General features: G+C 46.1%; 4 protein-coding genes across 5 annotated transcripts; 1 reads left to right on the plus strand and 3 right to left on the minus strand.

Moving 5' to 3' along the window:
* On the minus strand, positions 101–5,772 carry LOC8060649 (ribosome biogenesis protein WDR12 homolog). Its single transcript, XM_002463103.2, has 14 exons — positions 5,468–5,772; positions 5,283–5,383; positions 5,082–5,188; positions 3,950–3,985; positions 3,768–3,850; positions 3,579–3,646; positions 3,373–3,483; positions 3,144–3,275; positions 2,580–2,723; positions 1,123–1,231; positions 908–1,044; positions 785–820; positions 574–702; positions 101–440 (listed from the first exon to the last, which is right to left on the minus strand). Exons 1-13 carry the CDS (start codon positions 5,745–5,747, stop codon positions 610–612), a joined length of 1,437 nt encoding a protein of 478 aa, XP_002463148.2. The 5' UTR covers positions 5,748–5,772; the 3' UTR covers positions 101–440; positions 574–609.
* On the plus strand, positions 11,182–15,139 carry LOC8060650 (PLASMODESMATA CALLOSE-BINDING PROTEIN 3). The gene is made up of 4 exons (XM_002460926.2): positions 11,182–11,683; positions 12,547–12,780; positions 13,776–13,809; positions 14,364–15,139. The coding sequence occupies exons 1-4, from the start codon at positions 11,626–11,628 to the stop codon at positions 14,620–14,622; spliced, it is 585 nt and encodes a 194-aa protein (XP_002460971.1). The 5' UTR covers positions 11,182–11,625; the 3' UTR covers positions 14,623–15,139.
* Positions 16,266–19,077, minus strand: LOC8079005 (putative anthocyanidin reductase). The gene is made up of 5 exons (XM_002463104.2): positions 18,823–19,077; positions 18,537–18,706; positions 17,160–17,372; positions 16,671–17,065; positions 16,266–16,559 (listed from the first exon to the last, which is right to left on the minus strand). The coding sequence occupies exons 1-5, from the start codon at positions 19,073–19,075 to the stop codon at positions 16,427–16,429; spliced, it is 1,164 nt and encodes a 387-aa protein (XP_002463149.2). The 5' UTR covers positions 19,076–19,077; the 3' UTR covers positions 16,266–16,426.
* Positions 16,375–26,709, minus strand: LOC8060651 (putative anthocyanidin reductase). Of its 2 annotated transcripts, none has more exons than XM_021454858.1 (6): positions 26,533–26,709; positions 26,261–26,430; positions 24,215–24,427; positions 23,733–24,124; positions 23,484–23,610; positions 16,375–16,432 (listed from the first exon to the last, which is right to left on the minus strand). In XM_021454858.1, exons 1-6 carry the CDS (start codon positions 26,648–26,650, stop codon positions 16,427–16,429), a joined length of 1,026 nt encoding a protein of 341 aa, XP_021310533.1. In that variant the 5' UTR covers positions 26,651–26,709; the 3' UTR covers positions 16,375–16,426. The 2 variants fall into 2 exon arrangements, with proteins under 2 accessions (XP_021310533.1, XP_002463150.1); XM_002463105.2 differs by having other exon boundaries at positions 16,377–16,426; positions 23,478–23,610.

Raw genomic sequence — 27,174 nt, forward strand, 5'->3', positions numbered from 1 at the left:
GCCAGTACAGTGAGTTCAGAATATAGCCAACTGGGAAGCGGGCCTGTCTACTGTGACTGGAATATGAAGTAGTACGGCTCTGCGCTAAATAACGTCGATCACATTCACAATCATGCCAGTCCCCTTTATACCACGCTGCCAAGCGGGCAAGCGCCAAGTACCAGAGCATAAACACAGGCGGGTCAGCCAAAACTTCAACTATCAATTCATGATCTTGGGGTAGTAATGTTGGTATCAAATTCACCAACGAACACAAAACTTGATGAGCAAAATGCAGTTATCAATTGCTATGGAACTTACTAATGCATGAAATGTACTTCTGCATACACATCTGGCAAGCCCTGTGCCGTATCTTGATCTTGACTGAAGGGTTGCAGATCTTCCCACAAACATAGATGACATTGTTTGGCTTCTGGGAATGGCCTGTCAAGCCATATCATCTGTGCAATTGAACAACACTTAGCAATGGCTAACAAGCACCTAAATGGTTCGACATGGACAAAGCAGAGTATGCAAAAGGAAAGAAGTAAAGTTCAACCATTCAAAATAATGACCATTGAGAAAAGTTCGAACCTCGATAGCATGGACTCAAGAAGCATAAGAACTTCATCACACAATATGAATACCAGATGAGATACATAGCTTGGAATCAGCTCCGCCGCTTATCACGCTGTTCCCTTTCCACCAGTCGGCACATAAAACCTGTAATAGCCAAAGTTAGCTAAGCATATCATTCATTTCCCCTTCTGAAACAAGGAAAAAGAAACATGGCAAAAAAGAGTACCTTATCTTCGTGTGAATCCACAGACGCCAGCGGCCACTGCAACAGAAGCAATATCATCAGTGAAAAATTAATGCAATGGTACAAGGAGCAAACGAGGAAGATAACGAATTGTTAGAATCATACTGCTGTTCTTAGATCCCACAACATCACTTTCCCATCAAATGAAGATGATACCAAATGGAAACATGAACTTGGATGCCATTTACAAGCAGTGATCCAGCCAGAATGGGAGGAGAACTGAAAAACAGGAGCTAATGTTCCTATTCGCAGACAAAAACATATCAGCTAATTTGAATATGGTCCAACAAAGATAACTAAAAGATCTATAATATATTTACCAGGTTTGCGAGGGTCCCATACCCTCAACACAGGATCAGAGCCACCAGCAGCAATCAATGAAGAACCCTCACCTCCACAGTCCAAGCAATTCAAGGCCTTCCCACAAAACTATGAAAAAGTGTGGATGAAAAAGTGAAATAAGACAGATTTAGTTATGAAATAGAACATGAACATGATACATATAATAGCTTAAAGTATCTGCTGCATTTAACAGACAAGTAGCCATTTCCATTTTTGCATCACCTTAGGCAAACTCAGGAGAAAACCTGAACAAGTGAATTAGCACAGAAAAGTTTGTTTCCTAATCTAAAAGATGTCCAGGTGAATTAGCATAGAAAAGTTAATTTCCTGATCTGAGATGTTAAGGTGAATTAGCATAGAAAAAGTTGGTTTCCTTCTTTCTGTTATGCTAGTTCAAAAAACAAAGGAACCTCCATTTATCAACATTCCGATTTTCAACCATGATCTACAAACAGATACGAACACCCTGCAACTGTCAGAACCAAACGAAACGCAACCTAAACCAGTGCAAAGTGGTCTTCATTCCTAAAAATAATAAAAATCTGGTTTAATCTCTATTCATAGCAAATTTATTTTACTTCAGAATAATATGGAATAAGAACCACTTTTTTCTTAAAAATATTACATATCTGTCAGTGCTCTATTTGGAGGTACTTAGATCTTATTTGTTTGTGTTCCTAGTGTTTTATGGCTTGAAGCAGCACCTATTATTTATTGCCATCTACTATATGTTCATTGCATGGCCAGCTGATTGCATAAATTTTTATGCACTGCATAGCTTGAAACCTATTGCCTAATCAGGAAATCAATATAGAGTAAATTGCTATCCATGCAATGCCTAAATAGGATCCATAGATGTGGTAGAGCATGGCATCTGTGAGGTTGTGTCGTGTTTCTATGTACTCATAGCTGCCAAATTCTCTTGGTTGATCTAAGGTCTGATACAGTGCAAAGAATAACTTAAATAAATAGTGAGCAGGACTATGAGCGAGAGAAAAATAGGAACATAAATAAATAAGTTACAAATAACTCTAAATAGATCACCAACAGATAGATATCATTTGTAGAAAAAAATGGGTACTAGTTTCATATTTTCTGATTTAAAGTAAATTAGATATGATTTCTGAGAGATCAAACCAGATTTTTATTATCTTTATAAAATCACATCGGAAACCACTTTGCTCCAGTTTGGGGTTGTGTTTTGCCCCGTTTCGACAGTTGCAGGGCATTCGATGCCCAGTTTTGTAGTTTAAGGTTGAAAATAGAGATGTCCTGCAAGCTGGAGGTTGAAAAGTGTGCTTTACCCAAAAACAAATCATTGTCCATAGAGCCCCTTTGTAATACACAAATATTCTATTAAGTGGGTTGGGACTCATTTACTGAAACCAAATAGATGGTGTTTACAGAATTTGGAATATAAAGATAAAGTTCATACCATATTCCATGTTTCTTTCACTGTTTGGATATCCCACTGCCTTACAGAATGATCCCAAGATGCTGAATATATCGTTTTCTGTTCAGGCCAGGCAACAGAAGTTACACCTTGTGTATGTCCCAGAAGTGTTGAAGTGGCTGAACCCTGAATTACAAGAATCAAAACTGTGAGATAAGTGGCAGTTCATGAATTCATGACTGAAAAGGGAGGAAAAAAAAGGTACTAACAGAAAAGTGGCATCTTTCTATCTCTCACAAAATCATGGTAGTCAATACACACTAAATCAATCATATACAAAGGATTTGAAAACCATCAACTTGCACGTTCACAACAAAACCAAATAACTGGAACTAATTCATCTAATCCAGGTACAGCACTAGGGAAACGTCTATCAGTTGGCTACATCATGAATAGAAACCATTGATTGGCAGCTGAGTACAGAGACTTTATCACCATAGGTCAGCACACCAAGGGCATACCAGTAAATCGCAAATAAGGTGATATAAACATGCTTGGTGCTGTGCATACAAGACTCAGGAATTAGGATTAGAACAAGGCTAGTACCTCTAACTGAGACTCTTCAGGTCCAGATGAGTCAGAATTCATCCTTCTCTTCTTCAATGAAACAGCATCATCATCTTCAGATCGTTCAACTGCCCACAACTTGATGGTGTTATCCCAGGATCCAGAACATAGCTAGGTACCCAAAAGAAAAGGTCAGAAGGAAATGTGGATGTATAATAAGTAAAAATAGCAGTAGCATTGATGCAGAAGGAGAGACAGTGATCATTACCATATCGCCAGAAGGGTCTACGGAGATACTTTTAACAGATGCCGTGTGGCCACGAAGAATTTTGTAAGCCCCAACCCGCTTTGGGTAGTCCATACTGACTGATGTGTCACACTTCAGGAGTCCAAGGCATAATGTAGGATATAAGAAAAAATATATATTACCATGGAACAAACAAGACTTGTGGAAAGGTAAAAAGGGGCCACTACCTTGTATAGCCGTAGCGACCTATCCTTTGAGCCAGTCACTACATGCAGACTGCCCTCAGTTTCAGATCCTGTGAAAACATCATTCATGCCAATCACTTATAAAATTACATGAAAATGCGAGAACGAAGCAGAAACATTTTTGGAACAGATGCCTTCATACAAAACAGTTATTATTTCAAGCGTGCTTACTTTTATTTATGAATCTGGCAGAAGTAATTGCATCAGCGTGTCCCTCCAAAATTTGTGTACACACTGCTGCATCTTTCCATAATCTAAGAGAAAAATGAAAGGGTAAGGCATACAACAGGTCCATACTAGCAACAAATGTACAAGAGTAATAAAAATATTATTGTTTTGAAAGATATACATACCTTGCAAAGCCATCATAGCATCCAGATAATATAAAACTGCCAAAAGACAACTGGTTTAGCAGTAATACATACCACATGAAGCTAAAACTTCAATAAAGGTTCAAGATATCAAATATTCATCTTTATGTTAATGCGCGACTTATGCATATCCAACAACAGAACTGATAACTCGTCATTGTGTGTTATGTGATATACAGAGATGACTTGTTCCATTTTATTAGTTGCATTATTCCAAAGGACACATGAGTACATCTTTCTAAAGTGACCCTAGCTTATCTGGTGTATTCTACATTCAACAAACTAATGTATATGTTGACCAGTGATTGGTCACTATGATTAAAGATGGGCAGTTTGCCAGTTTAGGAGACAAATTGGTTCAATGTAGCAAGGAGACAGATTTAATAGGGTATGTGGTCATCCTGTGATTTTTATTCATAACTAGTGCTCTGTGGAGTATTGATGTCAACACTACCCAATCCAACAAAGCAGATCAGCGCACAACAGGGATGTCACACCCATGATGGAGAGCAAGAAGTCCAATGCTTTGACTGGCAAGTGGGTCCACCAATCATGAGACCCAGGTGGAAGATAGGACCAAGTCTATATACTACCCATCCTAAGAATAGAGAGGGGACAGAAAATATTCCAGAACAAGAACCGAGATCTGGAAGCTGAGCTTCCCCTCGTTATTGAGATCATCTACCTGATGTCTAGTTGTTGCTACTCCATCGTCGGTTTGATCTCACCGATGGCCACAGGTTGTAACAAGGGACAGCATGCAGTGTGCAAAACTTAGTTGAAGCACACCAATGCCAACATTATCAACATAGGTATATTTCGTAACGACTGTCAACTAAAGTATCCAACAGGGTATGCATGGGAGCAGACAGCCATGTCTGTGATTCGATACTCGAACCAACAATAAATTGGAAGCCTATACCTTAGTCAAAAATCAAATTTGCGCATCAACTAATATCCAACCAAAATAAAGCAAATCAATCAAATGCAAAATTCAAGCCCAGGTCCAATGCACATGCTACAAATAACATAACAGAAGATAAAAGTTCCAAACCAGATTAGTTACTTCCACAGCTAACAGGTTGGCACATAACAAACAAGAGTTGAACCATACCCTGAGTTCGATCCATCCACAGCACTAACCCAGTCATCATGGGGGCAAGGTTCCTCCTGCTTCCTTGGCGCCACTGCTTTCACATACTCGAGCTCAAGCACCCTCTCCTGCAACACATTCACACCGATCCTCGAGAAAAATCACAACCACATCCTACACAGCAACACCTCCGGGAAAAAAAGGCCTCCGAAAAAACTGTACCGCCGAGATGCCCTTGGCGAGGAGGAACTCCTGGAGTGGCAGCCGCACGAGCTCGCCGTCCACAATGAAGTCGAAGGGCTGTGTCTGGTGGTCCGGCTCGGCTGCAAAACGAGAACGAAGAAAGGCTTAGAAATCCGTGGGTCGTTACTCTCGAGGGAGGCCGCAGGTGGTTCGTAGGCGTTCACCGGCGGCGAGGAGGCTGTTGACGATCTCGGAGAGGCCCATGCGGGTGAGGTCCGCAGGGACGGCGATGGCAGCGGGCGGCGCCCGCAGCGGAGGCGGCAGCTTCGTGACGAAGCGCACGCGCACCTGGCGCGAGGGGTCGCCGTCCATCGCGGCGACGGCGACGGCGACGGCGGACGGAAGGAGAACGAGGAGGTGGTGGTGCCCGGCGGGGTGGCGGCGGCGGGAAGGGCCGGAGGAGGGTTTTGGCCTTTTGGAAGTTCTGAACGCTGGGTTTCCCATTTGGCTAGGGTTCCAGAGGTCGTTGGTCCCAGTGTTCAGCGACAGGGGGGTGGGGAAATGACAATTGGGAATGCCATTTTGCAGTAAGCCCCTCTGAGTACTTTCGATTTAAGACACATATTTTGCTACTACCTGTATCCAGAGGAAAGAATGTAATGCAGGTTGCATGCCCTGTGCCCACAAAAGTAGTTCATGTTTAACCAATTTTCTATTAAATATTATACATATTTATGGCTTTAAAATAATTTTTTTAATATCATAAATATTGATATTTTAAATCTATAACTAATTGAATAAGATATTAAATCATGACATTATGCTAAAATTGCAAAAAAAAAATCTAGACGGAGGGAGTACACCTGATGAGCTGAGTTCTCTATGGCGTGTTAATTAACAGAAGTACCCTATCATTTAGCCACCAGCTGGGTATGTTTAGATTCTCTGATCTAAAGTTTAGTTTAGAACTAAAACTTTAGACCATTTTAGTTATTTTTATAGTAAGTCTTATCTTAATTCAGACTTGTAATATTTGTAAAAGTACATTACCGGATTACGTATTGTGGAAGTCCCTTTATGTGATGAATCTAGTAAAAACATATAACAATCATGTGTTGTCAATCATATAAAATTTTAAGAATAACTATCAATGTCAAAGTTAATTTTTTTACTTAGTAAAATCTAGATGAACTTATTTTTGTGAATTTAGATGGAAAAGGTAGAATGATGAGTTGAAGCTTTAACTCACCCCAAAAAAAATTATATGAGATGCTATGACACACCAAAGTTTGGTTGCCGCTCTATTTTGTAGACAAAAAAATTATGGCAAGTAAGGTAATAAAATAGCGGTGGTAGCGGCCGCAATAGCGGTAGGGCTACAAGGTAGCGCTATGAACTTAGAAGCCTAAAACTTTGCGGACGTGATTCTGGATAGCAGGACGATATTGCGGGTCGTAATTGCACGTAGCATGCCACAAATGACGTGAAGGCAAATAATCCTTATGCAGATGGAGATGGTTCAAGTGACCATGAGGGCGATGATGTTGTTGCTTTTGCCAATGACAATGAGTGATAGTCTCGTGAACTATTTTATTGCTCACAAGTCACAATGTGATGATTTAACGCGTGGAACACAATGTTTGTTTCCTTAATTTAAGTATGTGAGATATAAGTTTTTTAAGTGCAATTAAATTTCTATTTATACTCATTATTATTCATGATCTGTGTACTTAAAATTATATGAGATTATCAGGTACCGCTATTGGAACTTATCATTATTTGACGTAGATTTGCTACCAACCCTTTATATGCTATTTATTACAGTGACGACAAGTTATATGCATCTTAAGTTTTCTAAACAAAAGCAAAACCATAATTAATTATCTGACTTTGAATAAGTTCCTAAAAGATACACCAATGTCTATAATATTAAATTAGCTTCATTAAAACTGCCATGAAACATGTCTTGATGGTGTAGGTACTAAAGATGTTTATTTTTTTTCTAAAATACTGTTTGTTTTCATCCAAACTAGGCCTTGTTCAGTTCCCTAAATTTTTTTATTTTGGGATATTATAGCACTTTCGTTTTTATTTGGCAAATTCTGTCTGAACCAAACTCAAAAGATTTATCTCGTGATTTACAAATAAATTGTGCAACTAGTTTTTTTTATTTATATTTAATACTCTATGCATATGTCGCAAGATTCGATGTGACGAGAAATCTTGAAAAATTGTTTATTTTCAGAGTGAACAAACAAGGCCTAACAAGCCTTTTTGGCTCCAACGGAACAACGCTAGCAAATCCGCGAAGGTATCCCGTATTTCTAGACAGGCTTGAGGAAATGAAACTCCGAGCCCATTCTGATTATTTCGGCTGAGTCCAACCTACCCAACAGCCCACTTGGTGAATTTGTGTCAACTTTTGTCACGTACGTAGAAAAAAGTAACTGATTGCGTCCGGCCCGCTATGGCCCACGCCCACTCTTAATGGTACCCAGTTCCCATATGGAGACCGTTCTGGCGTATAAAAAAAATAAATTTAAAAAAACAGTAGCAAGATAGCGGGAGGGAGTACCAATCTAGGAGACGGCTCTCATTTTCATCACTGCAGCGGAATGCCTAGGGTTGCAGCTCGGATTCGGAAAGCTCGCGAGCGCAGGGACGTACAGCAGAAATACAATGCAGCATGTACAGAGCGACAGTAATCCACGATCAGCTCCACGCCGGCAGCCAGCGTGGCGCTTGATTCTTGTCTTGTCCGGACACGCATCCAGAACCAGGACTTGGCGGCGGCGATGGTTACCTGTCGAGTGGATTGATTCGAGCTCTGCAGGACAGGATAGGCATTAGGCAGAGTAGTCAGTCACCGTTGAGGCGTTGAGCAAACGCCTTGAGGACACACTCGCTGCTGCACGTGCGCTCGGCACTCCCTTGTCCTTGTCCACACCCAGCACGGTCCGTCCAACTGATCCGGCTACAAACGAAGGAGCTGCACGGGCGGGGCATCCATCCATCGCACTAGGAAAAATGCCCCAGGTCTGGTCTCTGGTGCCGTACGTGTGTCCGGACCGTGGACATGACGCAATGATTCGCAGCCCACTGATCGGCGGCAGGCGGCATATATTCGCGTCCGTTCGCGTAGGCCGGCGGCCGGCGGGGTCACCGGTGGCCCATCTCACAGCGGCACTGACACCATTCAATCAACCGGACCGGCCCTGCCTGGTGCCGTGATGCGTGATTGGAGTTGGAGAATGAATCTGCTGGTCTGCCTCTGCACTCCGGGTGCGGGGGGTCAACAAAGGGGTCGACCACGACGAGCTGCTGCCCTGCTGCAGGCAGATGGTGCGGGTTGAACTGAGCACCTGGCCACGCTTGCTTTTTCATCGTCTCGCGGCCGGACTTCGTAGGCGGAGAGACAAAAGGGGGCAAAGGCTAGTAGATCATCACCGGATCACGCAGGGAACGGTTCAGCGATCCGATCGGAGGATATGACTGCCGAAGTGCCGGGCGTCGACTGCGAGCGCGACAGCATGTCCCCGCCACGCCAAAGCAACAGCTGGGGTAGCCGGGCGGCAGGGTCCAACGAGTGGCGCGCGCCCTGGGCCTGGGGTGAGTCTCTCGCGTTTCGCTGGGGCCATTTCTGAAGCCGAACCGGTCAGCGAGGTAAGCTTGACAGACGGGCAATGGCCACTTCGTTTCTTCGTGTCGGTAATAACGAGTACTCCGTCCGTCTTAAAAAAAAAAAGTGTCGTTTTAGAATTTTCAGACATTTTGTTTGATTATTCATCTTATTTAAAAATTTTATATAAATATTATATATTTTATTAAGACATATTTTATTATTAGAGATACTTTACTAATAATTTATTTACTTTATAATTTACATAATTTTTTTTAATAAAACGAACGGTCAAACACGTTTTCTAAAAGTAAAAAACGTCACTCTTTTTAAGATAGGGAGTAGTATATAAAGAAAAAAGACCGTTCGGTTTCAGTAGTGCTTGTGTTTAACTTGGTTGGATGCATACGTATCAGCCGATTGCAAAGTGCAAACAAAGGTGAAGGACCAAGGCAGGCGGGCGAAGGCGAGGCCAAGCACAGCTGCACAAAGAGGAGCCATATGGACTGTACTGTGGAAACGTTCCTGTGTACTCCGTAGCTGTGTACCTGTGTCCGTCCGGACCTTCTCTTTGGCTCTCGCAGTTTGAGCCCTGACGAACACACCTACCGAAAATAATGGAGGGCTCAAAATAATGAGCCCCATCCGGTCCTGTAAGGCCTTGTTTAGTTACACATAAAATTCAAAACATTTTTAAGATTTTTCATCATAATAAATTTTGCGGTATATGGAGTATTAAATATAAATAAAAAATAGTTAATTGTACAATTTATCTGTAATTTATGAGATAAATTTTTTAAACCTAGTTAGTACATAGTTAGACAATAATTATCAAATATAAATAAAAATACTACAATACTAAAAGAACTTTTCATCCAACAAATAAACATGCCCTAAATCCTCGGAGTAGTACTGCTGAAGCTTAAGCTGAAGCCCCCTCCCCACACGGCCACACTTCTCTGAATGCGACCGTTTGCTTTTGTCACCACGGTAGTACATACAGTACTGAAAAAAGTTCACTGCTGAGTGCCGACTTTTCACCTGGGAGCCATGCATGGGGTTATTTCCTGCTCTCTGCAATTCAAAACTGCCTCCTGCAGCGGACAATCCGCGTTCAAATTCAAGGGAGGGTTATTGGTCGGATATACTACTACATGGCCTCGTTTAGTTCATACTAAAATCCAAAAAATTTTCAGATTTTCTGTCACATCGAATCTTGCGGCACATACATAAAGCATTAAATATAGACGAAAATAAAAACTAATCATACAGTTGACTGTAAATCGCGAGAGGAATTTTTTGACCTTAGTTAGTCTATAATTAGATAATATTTACCATAAACAAACGAAAGTGCTACAGTTTCGAAAACTGAAAAGTTTTCGGAACCATAGATTGGAAATCTCAAATCGATCTCGTGCCAGCCAGCCATATGCCTCCACTGCGTTTGGTGAGACCGTCCCCAGGCCCCAGCTGAGCATGCGTGTAGTGTAGGTACGTACGTACGAGTAGTCAACGACAGCGCAGGGCAGGTTTTCTCTCGCCAACAACGCCAAGAGAATGAATGTAATGCGGACCACAAACTTACAAACGCCATCAAGATCTGCCAAGCACTAAAAGTAGCGTTTGTTGTTTCACCCACAAGATTTCAATCTCCATCACTACCTCATTTATTTTTGTTAAGCTTACTGCTCCTCATTTGTTTAGCAGCAAATATTTCGCTTCCGTTACTGTGCTTTAATTCCACAGGAAAACAGAAGAAGAAGAAGAAGAAGGAAAAAAAGAGAGAGAAAACGGCATGCCTAGGCCTTGTTTAGTTCATCCTGAAAACGGCACATACATAAAACATTAAATATAGACGAAAACAAAAACTAATTACACAGTTTAGCTGTAAATCACGAGATGAATCTTTTGATCCTAGTTAGTCCATGATTAGATAACATTTGTCACAAACAAACGAAAGTGCTACAGTACCAAAAACTTTTTACTTTTGGGAACTAAACAAGGCCCTAATTGTATGCTGACCTCGAAACGCCATCTCTAGAGAGGGCCACGGATATACTGTTTCGAAAACAAAATTCCCGGATAGAGAGAAAAGCGGCAGCAAGAACCAAACGCTTTTGCAAAAGTTGGACGCACAAAGCGGAGGGCGAATTCCGCACGGAATACGCTGCCGTCTGCCGATGGCATTTTGCATTTTTGCTGCGGTGGCGTGGCGGGTGCGACGCGATGACGGCGAACGGGAACCCTCAAAGCAGAGGTGGGTGGTGACTGCGAGGCGCTCAGTCTCCGAGAGGGTCGTAACCGTCGCCGATGCGAGCAGCAGTAGCAGTATAGCAGGGCGACGGTCGACGGCGCACATAAATTTGGAACCAGTAGGCGCCCGTGCCGGACCAAATACTCCTCCTCCAGGCTACTACACGCACGTCTCGCTTCTCGCGCGTCGCGTCGCGTCGCGCACCCAAGCAGAACCACGCCACGCGCGGTGCACAGTGCACGCACTTCCCACTTCCGCCAGTGCCAGCCGCTCTTGTTGTCCCAGTCCAGGAGTGGCCGCCAGCCGCTGCACTGCACACACGCCCTCGCACTCGCATTCCTCATCACTCTCTCCCTCCCCATCGACCATCGTCTCCGAATCTCTCTATCTTCTTCTCTCTCTACCGGCAAGGCCCGCTGTCTCCGTCCGGAGCTCTCTCGCGTGCTCGCAGTCGCAGGCGCGTCCTGGGAGGAGACCTTCGCTTCGTCCGTGGCAGAGGGTAGTAGACCATGAAGGCGCTGGTGGTGACAGTGCTTCTCCTGCTCTCCTCCACCCTCGCCGTGTCACGTGAGCACTCACTCTTCTTCTTTTTCTAACCTTTCTTTCCTTCCTCTCCTCTGCTCTCGGTGGATTTTGTAATAGCGTCAGCGTCGTCGACTGCCATAATGACTGCGGCCGCGTCTTTTCTTTTGTTTCCGGAGTTTGGGCTTCTTGGTGTGTGCGTGCGTCCGTGCAAACCTCGGGGTTTCTTGTTCGTCGTTCTGCCGAGTCGCCACGCAACCTCTTCTATTCTACTACTGATTTCTGTGCTCTGACATTCCCGGCTCTGTGTTTCTGTGCTTGTTTTTCAGCTGTGCTTCAATGCTCGTTTCTTCTGGAACATAAAAAGGTTTCCATTTTTTTCTCCTTTTTTTTTGGAGGAACCAAGCAGACTTTGCATCTGAGGCCCACTGTTTTTGCCATTTGAGTTTTTTTTTCAAGATTCCTTTAACTGACATTGTTCGAGCCGACGGTACTCATCCGCTTCTGTTTCGAAGAGATTCGTTCAGGAACAGAGCAGGGGGAGAGGAGAGGGAAATTTCCTCTTGTTTGCTGATGGACACTGAAGTTCTCCCCAAAAACAACTTTCCTTTTTCAAAATCCCTTTCTGTGCTTTTGCTTAACTGAAATGCAGCACACAGCTTACACAAAAGGCTCAGATTTCCGTTGGAGCACATGCCTAGTGAAAAGTGCTGTTCTCTCTTCCTTTGCGTGTGCAACGTCTGCTTGCTGTGCTCACGCTGTCCCCTGACCATCGCATTTGGTGACATCCACATACCACATCCAACAAGAAACTGATGCGGGAGAACCGGCGCGTCCCCTGGAACGCCCAGGCCAGGCGTTCCCTTCAGTCTCTCTAGCAGTTCGCTAACCAAAAATCTTTGGTGCAGAGTGGTGCGTGTGCAGGCAGGACGCGACGCAGGCGGCGCTGCAGAAGACCATAGACTACGCCTGCGGCTCCGGGGCGGACTGCAACTCCATCCATGAGAACGGGGCGTGCTACAACCCCAACACCGTCCCGGCGCACTGCTCCTGGGCGGCCAACAGCTACTACCAGAACAACAAGGCCAAGGGCGCCACCTGCGACTTCACCGGCACCGCCACCCTCACCACCAGCGACCCAAGTAAATGCCCCGGCCCCCCTCTCATGCCCCCCTAGGCCTTGTTTAGTTCCTAAAAAATTTTGCAAAATTTTTCAGATTCTCCGTCACATCGAATCTTTAGACGCATGCATGGAGTATTAAATATAGATGAAAATAAAAATTAATTGTACAGTTTGGTCGAAATTGACGAGACGAATCTTTTGAGCCTAGTTAGTCCATGATTGGATAATTTTTGTCAAATACAAACGAAAGTACTACAGTGTCGATTTTGCAAAAAATTTTGGAACTAAACAAGGCCCTAGAGTATTATTGTACCCTTGCATTCAGGTTCAAGGATTAACCGTTTGCGATTAACCTGCAGTAATAGTGCTTAGTTCCTTGTTTGCTGGGTTAGAATTGCGAACAAGAATAAAAGTTGGCCAAGTTAGTGGAACCAATATTCGTGCCGTCTACTAGCGTCCCTAAAGTTTTTTCAGACTTGTGTGCTTGGGCCACCTCAACTCAGCTTTTGACATGGAGCATTGTGGATCTAATCATTTTTGGCACATTTCATTTTGTTATCAGTTAGCATAAGTTAAAGCTATCTAGGTGTACTGGTCAAGCTTTAGGGAATCCGGTTCTGTACAGGTACTGAATTAGGTTATTGGTGTGGACTAGCCTAACAACTAATAAAGTAGTAAAAAAAATTACAAACTTTCTGAATGAATAGCAAGATTTGCAAAGTTCAAAGCTGTTGCGGTATGCTTTATTCTTGACCCAATATTCTCTGGTCTGTACTGGGGCAGGCATGGGCATGAAAGAGCATCCATTTTTTCCCTACTTTCCAAAAGGAAAGTGGCAAAGGCAGATTTTGTTCTTGCGATTTTGTTTTATCATTCAAAAGACAGATTCCAGTGTTTTATATGATGTTTCTGTTCTATGCTTCCATGTTCTTCTGGCTGGTGAGACTATCCATTTCATCACTGAATCAGAGTCCTACTTGTATCTTATATGATCTTTGTGTTCTAAACTTTCAGGTTCTTCTGGCTGCTCTTACCCTACCAGTGCAAGGTACATCATGAACTTAAATTAATTGTGCACCACGATGATCCATGTAGTACTAGGTCTGGCTGAGTACTTCATATTTCAAACTTGTGCACTTTGGGAACTGGTACCCTCAAAGAAATTTAAGCATCATGTTCAGCCAGATCTTTTGTAATGCAGTCAGCTCGCTGAATTTAAATTGATGCTCTTCCAAACTACTCATAACTTCTGGAATAGGAAACTGGAATTTAGACATCAGATCAGTTGATCTACAGGAACATTCAAAATGCATGCCTAAGAGGCTATGAACTTCCAGAATTGCAATCCTACGCATGCTTTGATGTATGCACAGTACTCCGTGGTCATTGATGATGTTTCCATAGCTCCAGGCTAGTGGTTAGAGATCCTTTTTGTAATTCCACACCATGAACATCTTGCATTGACTAATGCAGGGGGTTCAAGTAGCAAACAACTGCATATAATCCATAGCTCAGATGATTGTATTAAGAATTGCATAACATTCAGCATGTGGCTTGACTCAACATTACCACAATACTAACAGCATTGCCTTGTTTATGCAGCGCCGCTGGAACGATGACCCCGACCACTGGAGGCACAATGGGAGGAACCCCAGGGACCTTCACGCCCGGGACAGGCACAGGCACAACTGGCACTGGCATGGGGACAGGCACTGCCACCGGAACCACCGGGTTCGGCGGCCTAGGACCAGGCACAAACGCTGGCATGGACACAGCGGCAGCAGCGGGCTTGCTCCTCCCAACGGCTGGGCTGGCCACTGCCCTCGCTGCGCTCCTCTTCTCAGCCATCGTGCTCGCATGATCGCTTTGATATGACCTCAGAAACAAGACCCTACCTGCTAGTAGAAAGCACAACAACCCTTTTGGTAAGGGGCATTTCAGGAGTACTCTAATGATCTATGGAGAAAGGGAGAACCGAAACCTAATGCATCCTATCTGAAAACCCACTAGCGCCTGCTTCTTGTTCGGTGCAGCCTGGGGGAGCTCATGGGTGGGGTGCCCTTTCGTTTGGGCTCCTCTGTGACCGCCTCAAGTTCTGTGTATTACTCTGTAATCTGGTAGGATGTCTGTCTCTGTCATGCAAGGACAATTGTCTGTCTTTTTTATTCTCTGTTGTTAATCATGTAAATGTAGGGAAGGTACTGGTAGGTTAATTAGTTCTTCAAGGCTGGCTGGCTGGAATGAGAATGCTGCTATTTGGACAAACAATGCCGTGCTTTTTTTCATCAACTTGCATGTCATCTCTGTCGCCCTGTCGGTGGCTCATATTCTCGGCACACTTTGATGAACCTGCATGAATTGAGACCAAGTTAGAGCTCTGTAACCTCCATCCACTATCTGTCTAACTATTCTTGATACATACAGAGATTCTCAGCTCTCTTGGAAAAGGGAAAGAAGCAATGGTACTTCCATTGCTGACGCCGTCGGGCCTCGTTGTTTATCGTCATGAGCTGAGCATGGCGGCATTGCAAACCGACGTTACCGTTAGGTTGTTTGGCGCGTCCCGTTCCCGTCCTAGCGGAGTGGGGCTACCTCGCTCTCTGTCACTGCTTGTTGCCTTGCTGAAAGGGGGTAGATGCGGCCGCAGCGCACACGAACACTTGCAAAGTTGCAAACCCGCAGGCCCCACGGCCGGGCCGGGGGGGCGGGCAGTGGTCGTCGTACGACGGCGTCCTGGATCCAGCCGAGAGCTGCGTGACGAGCGATGAATGATGATGCGGGCAGGCTGCCCGGCTGTACAAAGCGGGGCACGCGATCATGGAACGAGCGCGAGGCGGGCCGGCGCTCGCCGCTGGATCCGTGCGTCCGCACATGGTGTCGCGCAGCGAGCAGCATGATTGGCGTGTACCCGAAGGGGCCGGGCGAGTTACGGCGGGGCACGGGGGGTGGTCAGGAGCAGAGCAGGCGTGCCGTGCCCGTGCGGCAGGGGCGCTGCTGTGCTGCCCTGCCCTGCCACGGTGCAGACCATGGCGTGGCCATTGGCTGCGCGGGAGCCGGCAGCGGCAAGTCTGCAAGAAGCGTGGTGAAAACGGCAGGGGGCATCAGGGCGCAATGAGAGTGGGGGACGAGACATCCGGCCGCGGGGGCTGGCTCATGGCACCATAGGTCCAGGCGGGCCCAGTCTGGATTTCCACCGGGCAACCCGAGATTTCGCTGCCGGAAGGCCGGCCCAAGTATACTGCTCTCTCCGACCCAAATTATAAAACATTTCAAAAATCCTAAAAATTATAAAAATATTTTAAATTTGATTAATTTATATAATAAAATAATAATATTTATGATATTAACTAAGTAGTATTAGATTTTTTATTAATTATATTTTTATAGTATATCTATTTAATATTATAAATTTTTATATTTTTTTTATAACTTTAATTGAACTTTAGATGTTTTGATCTTTCAAGATTTTTAAAATGTCTTGTAATTTGGGTTGGAAGGAGCGGATTGTAAATGCAAATCAGTAACGAAACCATATAGTCTGGAAACACCGAACAGTTCAAACTCTGGACTCTGGTGGGAGTAAGAGACCGCAATGGCGCAACATACACACGTACGAACACGATACCACAATTTTTCCAGTGCTGCGCATGCATGTGTAGCAGCATCTAGAGTTCTCCCAGCCTCTTGGCGCACTCGACGCTGCAGTCCAGCGTCTCCTCCACTCCGTACTTGAACCTGAATCCCAAGTCCTCAAGCTTGCTGGTGTTGGGCACAATCCTAATGCCTTCCCCAGTCACCCTATATTATAATTTATAACAGATCACCGGTCACCACCACACAAGGTTAATTAGCAATAACCAGAGGTAGCTAATTAATAACAAGCAAGGCCGAGAGCATGCCACAACGTACTCCGTCAGCTTTATCTCGAGGTCGGGGTGCTTGGCGGCGAAGTGGTCGACGATGTCCCGCATGTTGGGGTACCCGGCGGCGCAGAGGAAGCGGCCGGACATGGACGCCTGCTCCATGCAGAAGACGTGTGCCTCACAGACGTCCTCCACGTGCGCCAGCGGCACGGAGCCCATTAACGCCTGAATGAACATGAGGGAGTTGTGGAGGATCGCCTGCCCCGTCAATGGCGCCACGACCACGGCGAGGCTGCTCCACAGGTACGTCTGGATCGTGTCGCCGCCGACGACCGCGCACGCCAGGGCGACCACCTCTACTAGCGTCCGGGGCTGATCCTTAGAGGACTCATTGTAGCTCAGTAGCTCCTTCTCCGATAGCAATTTGGACCGCACGTAATCCTGCGTGCGTTTGCACGCGTGTTTCAGCTCAGTTCATCGTCGATATGCAAGATCAGCTAGCATCGAGCAGTAGCATTTTGCTGCATATACGTACGTCCAGGTGAGTGTTGCTGAATTCGTAGGAGAGGTTGAGCGGTGTCCAGTTGGACTCGTTGGTGAAGTCCTTGTACCCGCTGCCGTCCTCCTTGAGCGGCGACGCGGCCGTGACCGAGGCCGTGTAGATGACGCGCTTCACCGTGCCGGACCGCTCGCACTGCCGGAGGATGATGCGCACCGCGTCCACTGTCGCCTCCGTCATGTTCTTGTACTGCAGAAAATCATGCAGCTGATTATTAGTTATATTCTCGTCCCCGGAGACGGAGAGGCCGGCCCGCGAGCAGCAGGGTGGGCAATGCATTGTTGCCAACGCAGACTATTAACGGGCAATCACTGAGTTTAATTGTATGTTGGAAAGGTAGAAATTTCTGTTACAGCAAGTTTGGCCGAGTAGTGGATATGCCATGGACGGAACTACAATGAAGTTAGTGGATGCCGTTTGCACCTTTTTTTTTTTTTGAAAAATAGTGATATATAAGACCTAAATTTCAACCATATATGCACCTACACATTACAAATTATTGCACCCACAAAGGTAAACACACATCCCCTTAGATTCGCTCTAGGATATCTCTAAATGCAACTATTTAGATGGTAAAGAATTTGTAATTGGAATTGGACCCTAATACTAAGCGGTATTCACTATACTTGCACCGACTTATCTTCAATATCAAGACATTTTCCTCTACACTGCTTGGCAATCTATGGCGGCCTTGATATGTCTCCGCCCCTGATGTTGATCTTTCTCCACCACGTTCCGCCGATCCTCCTCTGCCCTTACGTTCCTGAGCGATGCTCCTCTACCACAATCGCGCCGCCACCTCGAAACTCCTCTGCCGTCGACGCTGCTCCACCACCCACGACATTCCTCTCCCACCAACGCATCCGCCGCCGACATGCCCCTTCTTCCTCACGTCCGACGCCTCTCCCAAATTCCAACATCCAATTCAATACAAAGCCAAACAACAAAATTGTATTGTGCCCAATTTCAATACCAAGGCTAATATTGAACCCAATTTAATTCTAAAGACCATAAACGGAAATTTCCAGCCACAAAAAGCATGAGAAGCTTATTAATGCACCGGAAAAAAAGGTCACGCTCAATCTAGGCTGAACATCACGTTGCGATGCGATCGTGTCCACAACGATTTGTGGCAGTACTCACGGCTCCTCTTCTCGCTTGCCTCAATCGGCGGTCCGACGCCATGCATCTCACCACGCTGACCCCGCGTCCGCTACCAGTCTACCACCCTCGGACACGGCGGATGGTCAGAGAGAGCGCACGGCAATATGTAATCGAGATCAGAAGCCCATGGGCGTGTCGACGAGGTGTGCGCAGAGTGATCGTTGGGGCGCGCGCGCACGCCGTGCGTACCTTGGTGCTGGTGGGGTCGTGCGCCATGGGAGTGGCGACGAGGAAGACGAAGTGGCAGCCGGCGATGGCGGGCTCGAAGGTGTCGGCGTCGTACATGTCCGCCTCGAACAGCCGCAGCCGCTCCGCCGCGCCGGGGAGCGCCCGGAGCAGCTCCGTCTTCTTCTCGTCCGCTGCACACACGTCATCAACGCCCGTCCAGCCATGCGTTATTAGCTCGCTCGATGATCGATCTCTCATATATATGGTACGAAAAAGTTGAGAGGTGCGTGGGATATAGCTAGGATACCGAGGCTCCGCAGGGTGGCGTGGACGACGCAGCCTCTGCCGAGGAGCTTCCTGACGAGCCAGCTCCCGATGTAGCCGCTGCCGCCGGTGACGCACACCACCGTGTCCGCCGTGCCGGCGCTCATCCTAGCTCTTCTTCCCTTCCATCCTTGCCTGCTTGCTTGTTCTGAAATTAATAAACCACGGCTGCGTCTCTCGATCGCACTGTGCTCTGAGACGGCACTGTCGCATGCATACAATATTTTTCGTCGCATGCATACTATATTTTTCGTCGCATGCATACAATATTTTTCGTTGATTCGGCGAAGGCGCCACACCGTGATGTGGATGTGGTGTCCATTTGACGACGACCGCCAAAAATATCCAGGCACGAGCTACTTTCAGTGCGCCATAAATACCCGGGAGGCCGGGACGAGGAAGCAGCGTGTACGTAGGTCCCGGCCTTACATTGCGGTGTGCGCTGCCGCCCGATCGAGTCCAAGAATAACGCCCGCAGAGCCGTGAACTCCACCCCACCGTTGCAGTCCAGGGACGCACAGATAGGTATGTGGATGCCCAAGGTCCATGGTCAGAGCGAAGAGATAAGCCAAGCTTGATGTCTGTGCACGCAACGCATGCCGTACTATCCTGGGCACGATGGAGAAGGACATGTGGCGAGTCAGTCAGTGAGCGAGACGTTTTGCATTTCATTCTAACGAGATTTTATTACGGCGTGTTGGAGCAGCGTTGTTAAAGTTTAACAGATACGGAAGTATTTTTGTTTTATTTAATAATTAGTATCTAATCGTAAATTAATTAGGTTTAAAGAATTCGTCTTGCAAATTACTCTTTAAGTATGCTTTTAGTTTTGTAAATAGTCTATATTTAGTACTTTGTGCATGTGTTCAAACATTTGATGTGACGGATGATAAACTTATAGCCCGTGACCGCTCTTATTCTTGGGCGATCGATCGGTCGATCAGCAGTGCAGTCTACGGAGGCCTTGTTTAGTTTACCTTAAAAATAAAAAACTTTTTAAGATTCCCCGTCATATCGAATCTTGCTCCACATGCATGGATCATTAAATATAGTCAAAAATAAAAACTAATCATACAGTTTGTCTGTAAATCGTGAGATGAATCTTTTAAGCCTATTTAGTTTATAATTGTACAATATTTTCTATAAACAAACAAAAGTGTTGCAGTGTCTATTTTTCAAAATATTTTGAAACCAAACAAGGCCTCAGTGTTGGCCGTGACGGCCGGGGTTTAACGTTTTTACTTTGGGTCATGGGTGGGCGCGTACGTGGCATATTTTTTTGTCGCTAAGATCAGTGCCCTGGACAGGTCAAGCTAGCAACCGGCTAGTGGCTAGGCGAGACATGGTCGTCTTGACGTAATCTGGGTCATGGGCTTATTGGGCTCGTGGTGTGCGCCCATGAGGAGCCAAGGCGGGCCTAGTTCAGATTTCCTTTTCCGAAGGCCAGCCCAACAAGTATACTTTTTTAGTTTTTTCCTTTTCCTTTTCTGATGTTCACGGGGAACTGATGACTGATGAGAGTCTGAAACTCTTCAAACTTTGATGGGACGATGGCGCAATAATATACTCAGGGTGGATCTATATTCACTGCGGTGGGTGAGGCCGCACCCACGAAAAAAAATCCAAACCAAATTTTCATGATATAAGAGCATCTCCAACAGTTTACTAAAACACTTGCTACCTCACAAATTTTGGCAAATCAATGATAAAAACTCTCTCCAACAGTTTGCTAAACATGTTTGCCAAAAATCTGGAGTTGCCATCCTACTGATCCGCACGCGGACTTCTACACGCGCGTACTCGTCGCGCATCTCCTCCCCCGCGTCGTCTCGTTCGTTGCCGCGAGTTCCGTGAACCTTCCTGGCGTTCGAACTCGAGACCAGATCAACCTCGCCGCCGAGGCCACGAAGCAGGCCGACCTCCTCGCCGGCCAGATCAAGCACCTCGCCCAACCTCCCCGTGGCCTCGATCCCGCCCATCCCCACGATCCCGGCGCGGGCCAACTCGGAGCAGAAGCCACGACTCGGAGGTAATTTCGATCTCTGGTAGAAGTCTAGGGTATCCTTGGCCGCGACTCCAAGTTCTCTGCTGGAAGCCTAGGTCGTAGAGATTGTAGGTGGGCTTCTTCCTTGATCGCTATTGCCATGGAGAGATCAGTCGTGAGTAGGGGCGGATCTGCACACCCGGGGCGAGCTCATCCAATCGATGAAGGCGGATGACCGATGCACCGAATACTAGTATAGTATTTTGCACTTTTGTATTGTTTTAGTATGACACTAGTATAGTATTTTGAACAATTTCGAGATCCGCTACTGTTCGAGAGCAGATCAGTTCCTGAGCAGAACAGTCCCATTGCGATCAGCTTGTGATGACCTGCTGCCGAGATGGTTTTGATCTGTGTACCAAGAGTGCTGAGATGATTTTGATTCCGGATATTGCTAAAATATTGTATGTATGTTGACGTAATTTTTCGTTTTTGTTACAGTCATGGAGAATCAAGGAGAAGATTTTTTGTCTGGGATTCTTTTCGACGGACAACATGACCATGTTTCTGGTTCGGATGACATTCCAATTACTCAGCAACAAACTCAGTCTAGTCCAGAGGTGGAAGTTGTTGCTAGTCGTGGTAACAAGGGGACGAAGAGGTCTAAAAATTTTAATGTTGAGGAAGACGAGCTAATTTGCGAAGGATGGTTGATTGCTAGTAAAGATCCCATCCACGGGGCCAACCAAAACCGTACCGGGTTCTGGGGTAAGGTGCATGCTCACTTTGAGAAGCACAATAAGGGTACAACTCCAAGGACAGAGAGTTCAATCCTGCATAGATGGCTCACAATTCAAACAGTAGTGAACAAGTTTTGTTCGTGTTATGAAGGGATTGAACGTAGAAATCAAAGTGGTACAACTATACAAGACAAGGTACTGTGTGTTGAATTTTTAACTTCATGGTTGGTTTGTTTGTCACTGCTATTTATATTTACATATTTTGTGCAGATTGTCGCAGCCCTCAAGGTGTTCTCGGGAGTAGACAACAAAGAGGGAAAGAAGTGCAATGTTGTGCCTTGTTGGAACATACTTAAGGACAATTCTGACCCTGTTTGTCATATGGACAATTCTTCCACGCCCAATGCATACAATCAATGGACCCTAGCATTCCTGGAAATCCTTTTTTCTCACCCATTGCAAGCAAGCGTGATGTGTCCGCCTCATTGGGATGTCTGAGGTATTCATGTCCAAACACCTCAACAACTGCACGAACAAAGTGACGCAGGCTATCGAGGGCTGTACTTTCACCAATGCGAACGTACTCATCTGTCGTATCAGCAGCCATTCCATAACTCAACATACGCATTGCGGCAGTGACTTTTTGGAAGCAACTCAAGCCAAGTACATTGGCTGCATTTCTTTTCTGGACAAAGTACTCATCATGCGCTTCAACAGCGTTCATTATGCGTAAGAAAAGATCCCTAGACATCCTGTACCTGAACAAAAAAATTAAAGTTTGGCAACGTAAACAATTATTGATCACATAAAACAATTTAATCTGAAATTAAAGTGCACGAACCTTCTACGGAATAATTCGGGACCGTACGTTGGATTGTCAGCCAAATAATCTTGATACATCGTTTCATGGCCGCCTTCTCTATCACGGTAAACAACTCTATGACCTTTGACGGAGCCACCATATGGTCCTTTTTTCTTGCTAGCAGTTAGTAGAATTTGACTAGCCGATAATATCATACAACAATCGTCATCGGATGATGAATCATCCAATTTTCTTTGCGCAAGGGATCTCTTCCGAGGCATGATTCCTGATTGAGCAGTGTTTAGGTGAGAGATGATTTAATTAAAATAAATATTCAATTGGTGAACCTACTTAAATATGAATGTTCGATCAGGTCAGTATAACAAACATACACGATCAGCAACATACGTGAACCCTACCTGAATATTGACTGTCATATACGATCAAGGAACATACACAATCAGCAACCTATCGACGGGAATACATGAAGATGGCCGGGCAACGAACCTGATCAGAGCAATCTTCTAGTCTACGAAAGCCGACGAGATGAACAGCTTTGGCGTATACGTACTGTGGCCGGCGACGATCACGTACGAAGTATTCACGGCGAGAGGAAGACTGCGGCGGCGCCCAGGCCGTGATGCGTCGTCGCGCGGAAGGGGGTGCGGGGGATCGTCGGTAGTTGGGTTTAGGTACAAGTGGGCCCTAGATTTTGTAATTTGGCAACTCAAAATAGCAAACTATTGGAGATGACATAAAATTTCATTTGCCATCTATTTTAGCAACTTGCCAAAACTCAAGATTTGGCAAGCCAAATTTTGCCAATTGTTGGAGATGCTCTAATATCATAAATCCTTGCACCTACAACGACAGATATACACCCTCTCGAATTTGTTTCGACTCTGCCACTGAATACCATTAAATTAATTATAAAAATATATTTTTATAATACATTATTTCGAAGCCATAAATGTGAATACCATTAACTAAAAACTTGGTCAAACATAAACCAATTTACGTGGCACGCAATCTACGGTTGCATTTTTTTTTAGATGGAGGTATATAGCAGCTCTGTAGCTCAATTCCAGTGCATGTGTAGTGTAGCAAAGCATCTAGAGTTCTCCCAGCCTCTTGGCGCACTCGACGCTGCAGTCCAGCGTCTCCTCCACTCCGTACTTGAACTTGAAACCCAAGTCCTGCAGCTTGCTGGTGTTGGGCACAATCCTGACTCCTTCCCCGGTCACCCTTAATTTAATTTATATCATCACAAGATCACCAGTCACCACCACACAAGGTCAGTCAAGCTGCAATCGTCATAAAAAAAAATTCACCAGATCGAGCTAGCTAATGCCATTGTCAGAACGTACTCCGTCAGTTGTATCTTGAGGTCTGGGTGCTTAGCAGCGAAGTGGTCGACGATGTTCCTCATGCTGGGGTACCCGGCGGCGCAGAGGAAGCGGCCGGCCATGGACGCCTGCTCCATGCAGAAGACGTGCGCGTCGCAGACGTCCTCTATATGCGCCAGCGGCACGGAGCCCAGCAGTGCCTGCAGGAACAGGAGGGAGTTGTGGTAGATCGCCTGCCCCGTCAGCGGCGCCACGATCACGGGGATGCTGCTCCACAGGTACGTCTGGATGGTGTCGCCGCCGACGAGCGCGCACGCCAGGGTCACCACCTCCAGCGCCCGGATCTCCCTGGAGCACTCGTCGTTGTACCTTAGCAGCTCCTTCTCCGACAGAGACTTAGACCACACGTAGTCCTGTGCATGCGTGCGTTTTTCATCAGTTCAGTTAATCGATCGATATGCATACATGCCATCGTCAGCTAGCAATGTTAATTCTACACGTACATCCAGGTGAGCGTTGCTGAATTCGTAGGAGAGATTGAGTGGCGTCCAGTCGGACTCGTTGGTGAAGTCCTTGTACCCGCTGCCGTCCTCCTTGAGCGGCGACGCGGCCGTGACCGAGGCCGTGTAGATGACGCGCTTCACCGTGCCAGACCGCTCGCACTGCCGGAGGATGATGCGCCCCGCGTCCACTGCCGCCTCCGTCGTGTTCTTGTACTGCAAAAAAACATGTCGCAAATTATTATGTTGTCGTACGTCCCTAGAGCTGGAGGCCGGAGCAACACGGTCGACATCTTTTCTTTTTTTCTTTTTTTGAGGGGGAATGGTGGACATCTATTATTAGAAAATATAGATGTTCAGATGGGCTATCTTTGGGGCTGGACTCTGGAATGAAACCATTTTTTAAATGAAAGGACCTCTAGAAATTACTTTTATGTAGTGAATGGACATAATGACGCTCGTTTGAGTTATAATAAATATTATCATTTCTTCTTTATTTTACTCAAATTTAGAATAGTTTAGTTTCAGATAAGGTCATAAGTTTCTATATTTGGTAGGAAGCTGGGAAGGTATCGGAGCGCAATTTGGTCATTTAAAATAATCTTCTCTTACCTACTGACTTTGGATAATCACATTTTAATTAATTGTTTTTTATTTAGTGCCTGTCTCTACTATAGCAACTTGCCACACGTTTTAGCCTTTTATAGGTGCTTCCAGCAGCAGCCACTAACTCGTACGAAAAAAAATTGTACTACAGCCCCTTTGGTAGATCGAGTTTCTGTTTTTGTTGCGGCTCCTACAACGTCTATGTGAAAAAAGCTTATTACAGACGTGTGTTCAGGTATTTCACAGACGCTCCAAGGAACGTCTGCAATACTACGTCTGTAATAAGGATTTATACTTTGGGGGATGAAGTATTCCACCTTAGATAGTTTGGGGGATTATGTAGACCTTTTTCTTTATATAAGAGACTAAAAGAAGGTTTTGGGACTGTTCCTATTATGATACAAAATGTCTAGTATAAAAGAATATCAACAGGACACTAGGCCCAACTCAAACAGGCCCAATTCGGCTAGAGGCCCACAGCTCCAAAACAATAGTACAGACACCTCTTTAAACGCACGTCTGAGGAAAGAATATTGCAGACGTGTACACCAAACAAACGTCTGTAATTTACGCCTGTGCAATGCGCGTCTGTGTTCATGATAATCAGAGACGGGTGTTTATTGAGACTCTTATTACAGACGCTTGTGATTCAACAGACGTCTGTGTTAATTCTTATTACAGACGCATGTTTAACAGTTCTTATACATGACATGCGAATTAAAGCTTTTTTCACATAGCTGTAGTCGGAGCAAGAGAATTGGACCAAAAAGAAATGGCTCCAACCCGCTCTGCGAGACAAGGAATGATATAGAAACAAAAGCTTTTGCAAACATTATCTTCTGCAAATAGTGCGTGCATCAGAAAAAGCTGGAACACTAATATGCATGGCAGCTATATACTATACCAAAGGGGGGCCTCTACATCGTTCTTGATTTCTGTTAGGCACGCAAGAATCCAACGAACAAGCTAGTGTGTAGACTCAAGGTGCATGCATGGAATCCAATCCAACGAACAAAAACTAGGTGGAGGCAGGAGGCGGCCGGCGTAAATTATTTAGGGACCGTGGACGATGCCGCCAACTCAACATAGTCTATTCCGAAATGGAACCGGCCAGCCGGGCCACGCGAACCGAGATCCGTCGTCATCCGCGTCGCGTCGGTCTTGGACTCTCGGTCTCGGCCTCGAGGGAAAAATTAGGAAAGTAGTGATCATAATAATGGATTTAATTATAACCACCGTCCATGCAAGCATCTATCGTCGTTTCGTGATTTCGTCTCCAGAGCCGCAGCCGGATGAGAGAGCGAGACCGCACGGCGGCAGCGAGATCAGAATAATAAGCCAATGACGGCAAGGCGTGCGCATGCAGAGTGATCGTTGACGCTAGCTAGCTAGCTGCCTGGCCCGGCGGCGGCGGCGGCTGGAGGGGAGAGCTAGCGTACATACCTTGGTGCTGGTGGGGTCGTGCGCCATGGGCGTGGCGACGAGGAAGACGAAGTGGCAGCCGGCGATGGCTGGCTCGAAGGTGTCGGCGTCGTACATGTCCGCCTCGAACAGCCGCAGCCGCTCCGCCGCGCCGGGGAGCGCCCGGAGCAGCCCCGTCTTCTTCTCGTCCGCTGCACACACGTCATCAACGCCGCGTCCAGCCATGCGTTAGCTCTCTCTCGAGAAGAGGTCAGCTATGGGGCGGCGAGGGTTCTGTTCGGTCGTGTGCGTACCGAGGCTCCGCAGGGTGGCGTGGACGACGCAGCCTCTGCCGAGGAGCTTCCGGACGAGCCAGCTCCCGAGGTAGCCGCTGCCGCCGGTGACGCACACCACCGTGTCCTCCGCCCCCATCGTCCTAGCTCCTAGCTCTTCCCTTCGTCCTTCTCCTCCTGAAACCACGACTCGATCGACCTCGCACCGTACCGTGTGTGTATAGTAGTAGTAGTAGCGGCCCCAAGCTGCCGCATTTATAGAAAACAGCCAAGCCGTGCGGAATCGAGACGAGAACAAGTTTGTACGTCCCGGCCCGGCCGGTCGTCGTTTTCTGTCTATATATAAATATAAATAGAAATGCACGAACGAGAAAATGGAGGCGGAAACCCACAATCCAACAATATGCAAACAGTCGTGTAAATGGATATCCAGAAATATATGGGGAATTTGGAGAAACTAGAAAGCGCGACGCGACGGCCGCCGGCCGGCCGCGCGCGCGCGCCAACGCCGGCGAAGCTGGAGTACGCGTGTACGTACTACGTGCTAATTAAGGTACGGTCAAACGTACCACGCGATGGAGCCGATGCAAATAAGGTCAGGGAGCTAGCTAGCGCTCGTCGGCACGTACGACGATATGCATGCATAGATGTCATCGAGACATC

Source organism: Sorghum bicolor, chromosome 2 (genome assembly GCF_000003195.3).
Source record: "Sorghum bicolor cultivar BTx623 chromosome 2, Sorghum_bicolor_NCBIv3, whole genome shotgun sequence".
Classification (NCBI taxonomy): domain Eukaryota; kingdom Viridiplantae; phylum Streptophyta; class Magnoliopsida; order Poales; family Poaceae; genus Sorghum; species Sorghum bicolor.

Excerpts from the sequence above, each read along its gene's own strand:
- LOC8060649 (XM_002463103.2), bottom strand. The coding sequence starts at position 5,747 with ATGGGAAACCCAGCGTTCAGAACTTCCAAAAGGCCAAAACCCTCCTCC. Across the intron at positions 5,189-5,282 it reads TCGCCAAGGGCATCTCGGCG|GAGAGGGTGCTTGAGCTCGA; the intron begins GTACAGTTTTTT and ends AATGTGTTGCAG. Across the intron at positions 1,045-1,122 it reads ATGGGACCCTCGCAAACCTG|GAACATTAGCTCCTGTTTTT; the intron begins GTAAATATATTA and ends GTCTGCGAATAG.
- LOC8060650 (XM_002460926.2), top strand. The coding sequence starts at position 11,626 with ATGAAGGCGCTGGTGGTGACAGTGCTTCTCCTGCTCTCCTCCACCCTC. Across the intron at positions 12,781-13,775 it reads CCTCACCACCAGCGACCCAA|GTTCTTCTGGCTGCTCTTAC; the intron begins GTAAATGCCCCG and ends CTAAACTTTCAG. Across the intron at positions 13,810-14,363 it reads TCTTACCCTACCAGTGCAAG|CGCCGCTGGAACGATGACCC; the intron begins GTACATCATGAA and ends TTGTTTATGCAG.
- LOC8079005 (XM_002463104.2), bottom strand. The coding sequence starts at position 19,075 with ATGCGACGAAAAATATTGTATGCATGCGACAGTGCCGTCTCAGAGCAC. Across the intron at positions 18,707-18,822 it reads CGCCACCCTGCGGAGCCTCG|CGGACGAGAAGAAGACGGAG; the intron begins GTATCCTAGCTA and ends ACGTGTGTGCAG. Across the intron at positions 17,066-17,159 it reads TCAGCAACACTCACCTGGAC|GATTACGTGCGGTCCAAATT; the intron begins GTACGTATATGC and ends AAACGCACGCAG.
- LOC8060651 (XM_021454858.1), bottom strand. The coding sequence starts at position 26,650 with ATGGGGGCGGAGGACACGGTGGTGTGCGTCACCGGCGGCAGCGGCTAC. Across the intron at positions 26,431-26,532 it reads CGCCACCCTGCGGAGCCTCG|CGGACGAGAAGAAGACGGGG; the intron begins GTACGCACACGA and ends ACGTGTGTGCAG. Across the intron at positions 23,611-23,732 it reads CTCAAGATACAACTGACGGA|GGTGACCGGGGAAGGAGTCA; the intron begins GTACGTTCTGAC and ends AATTAAATTAAG.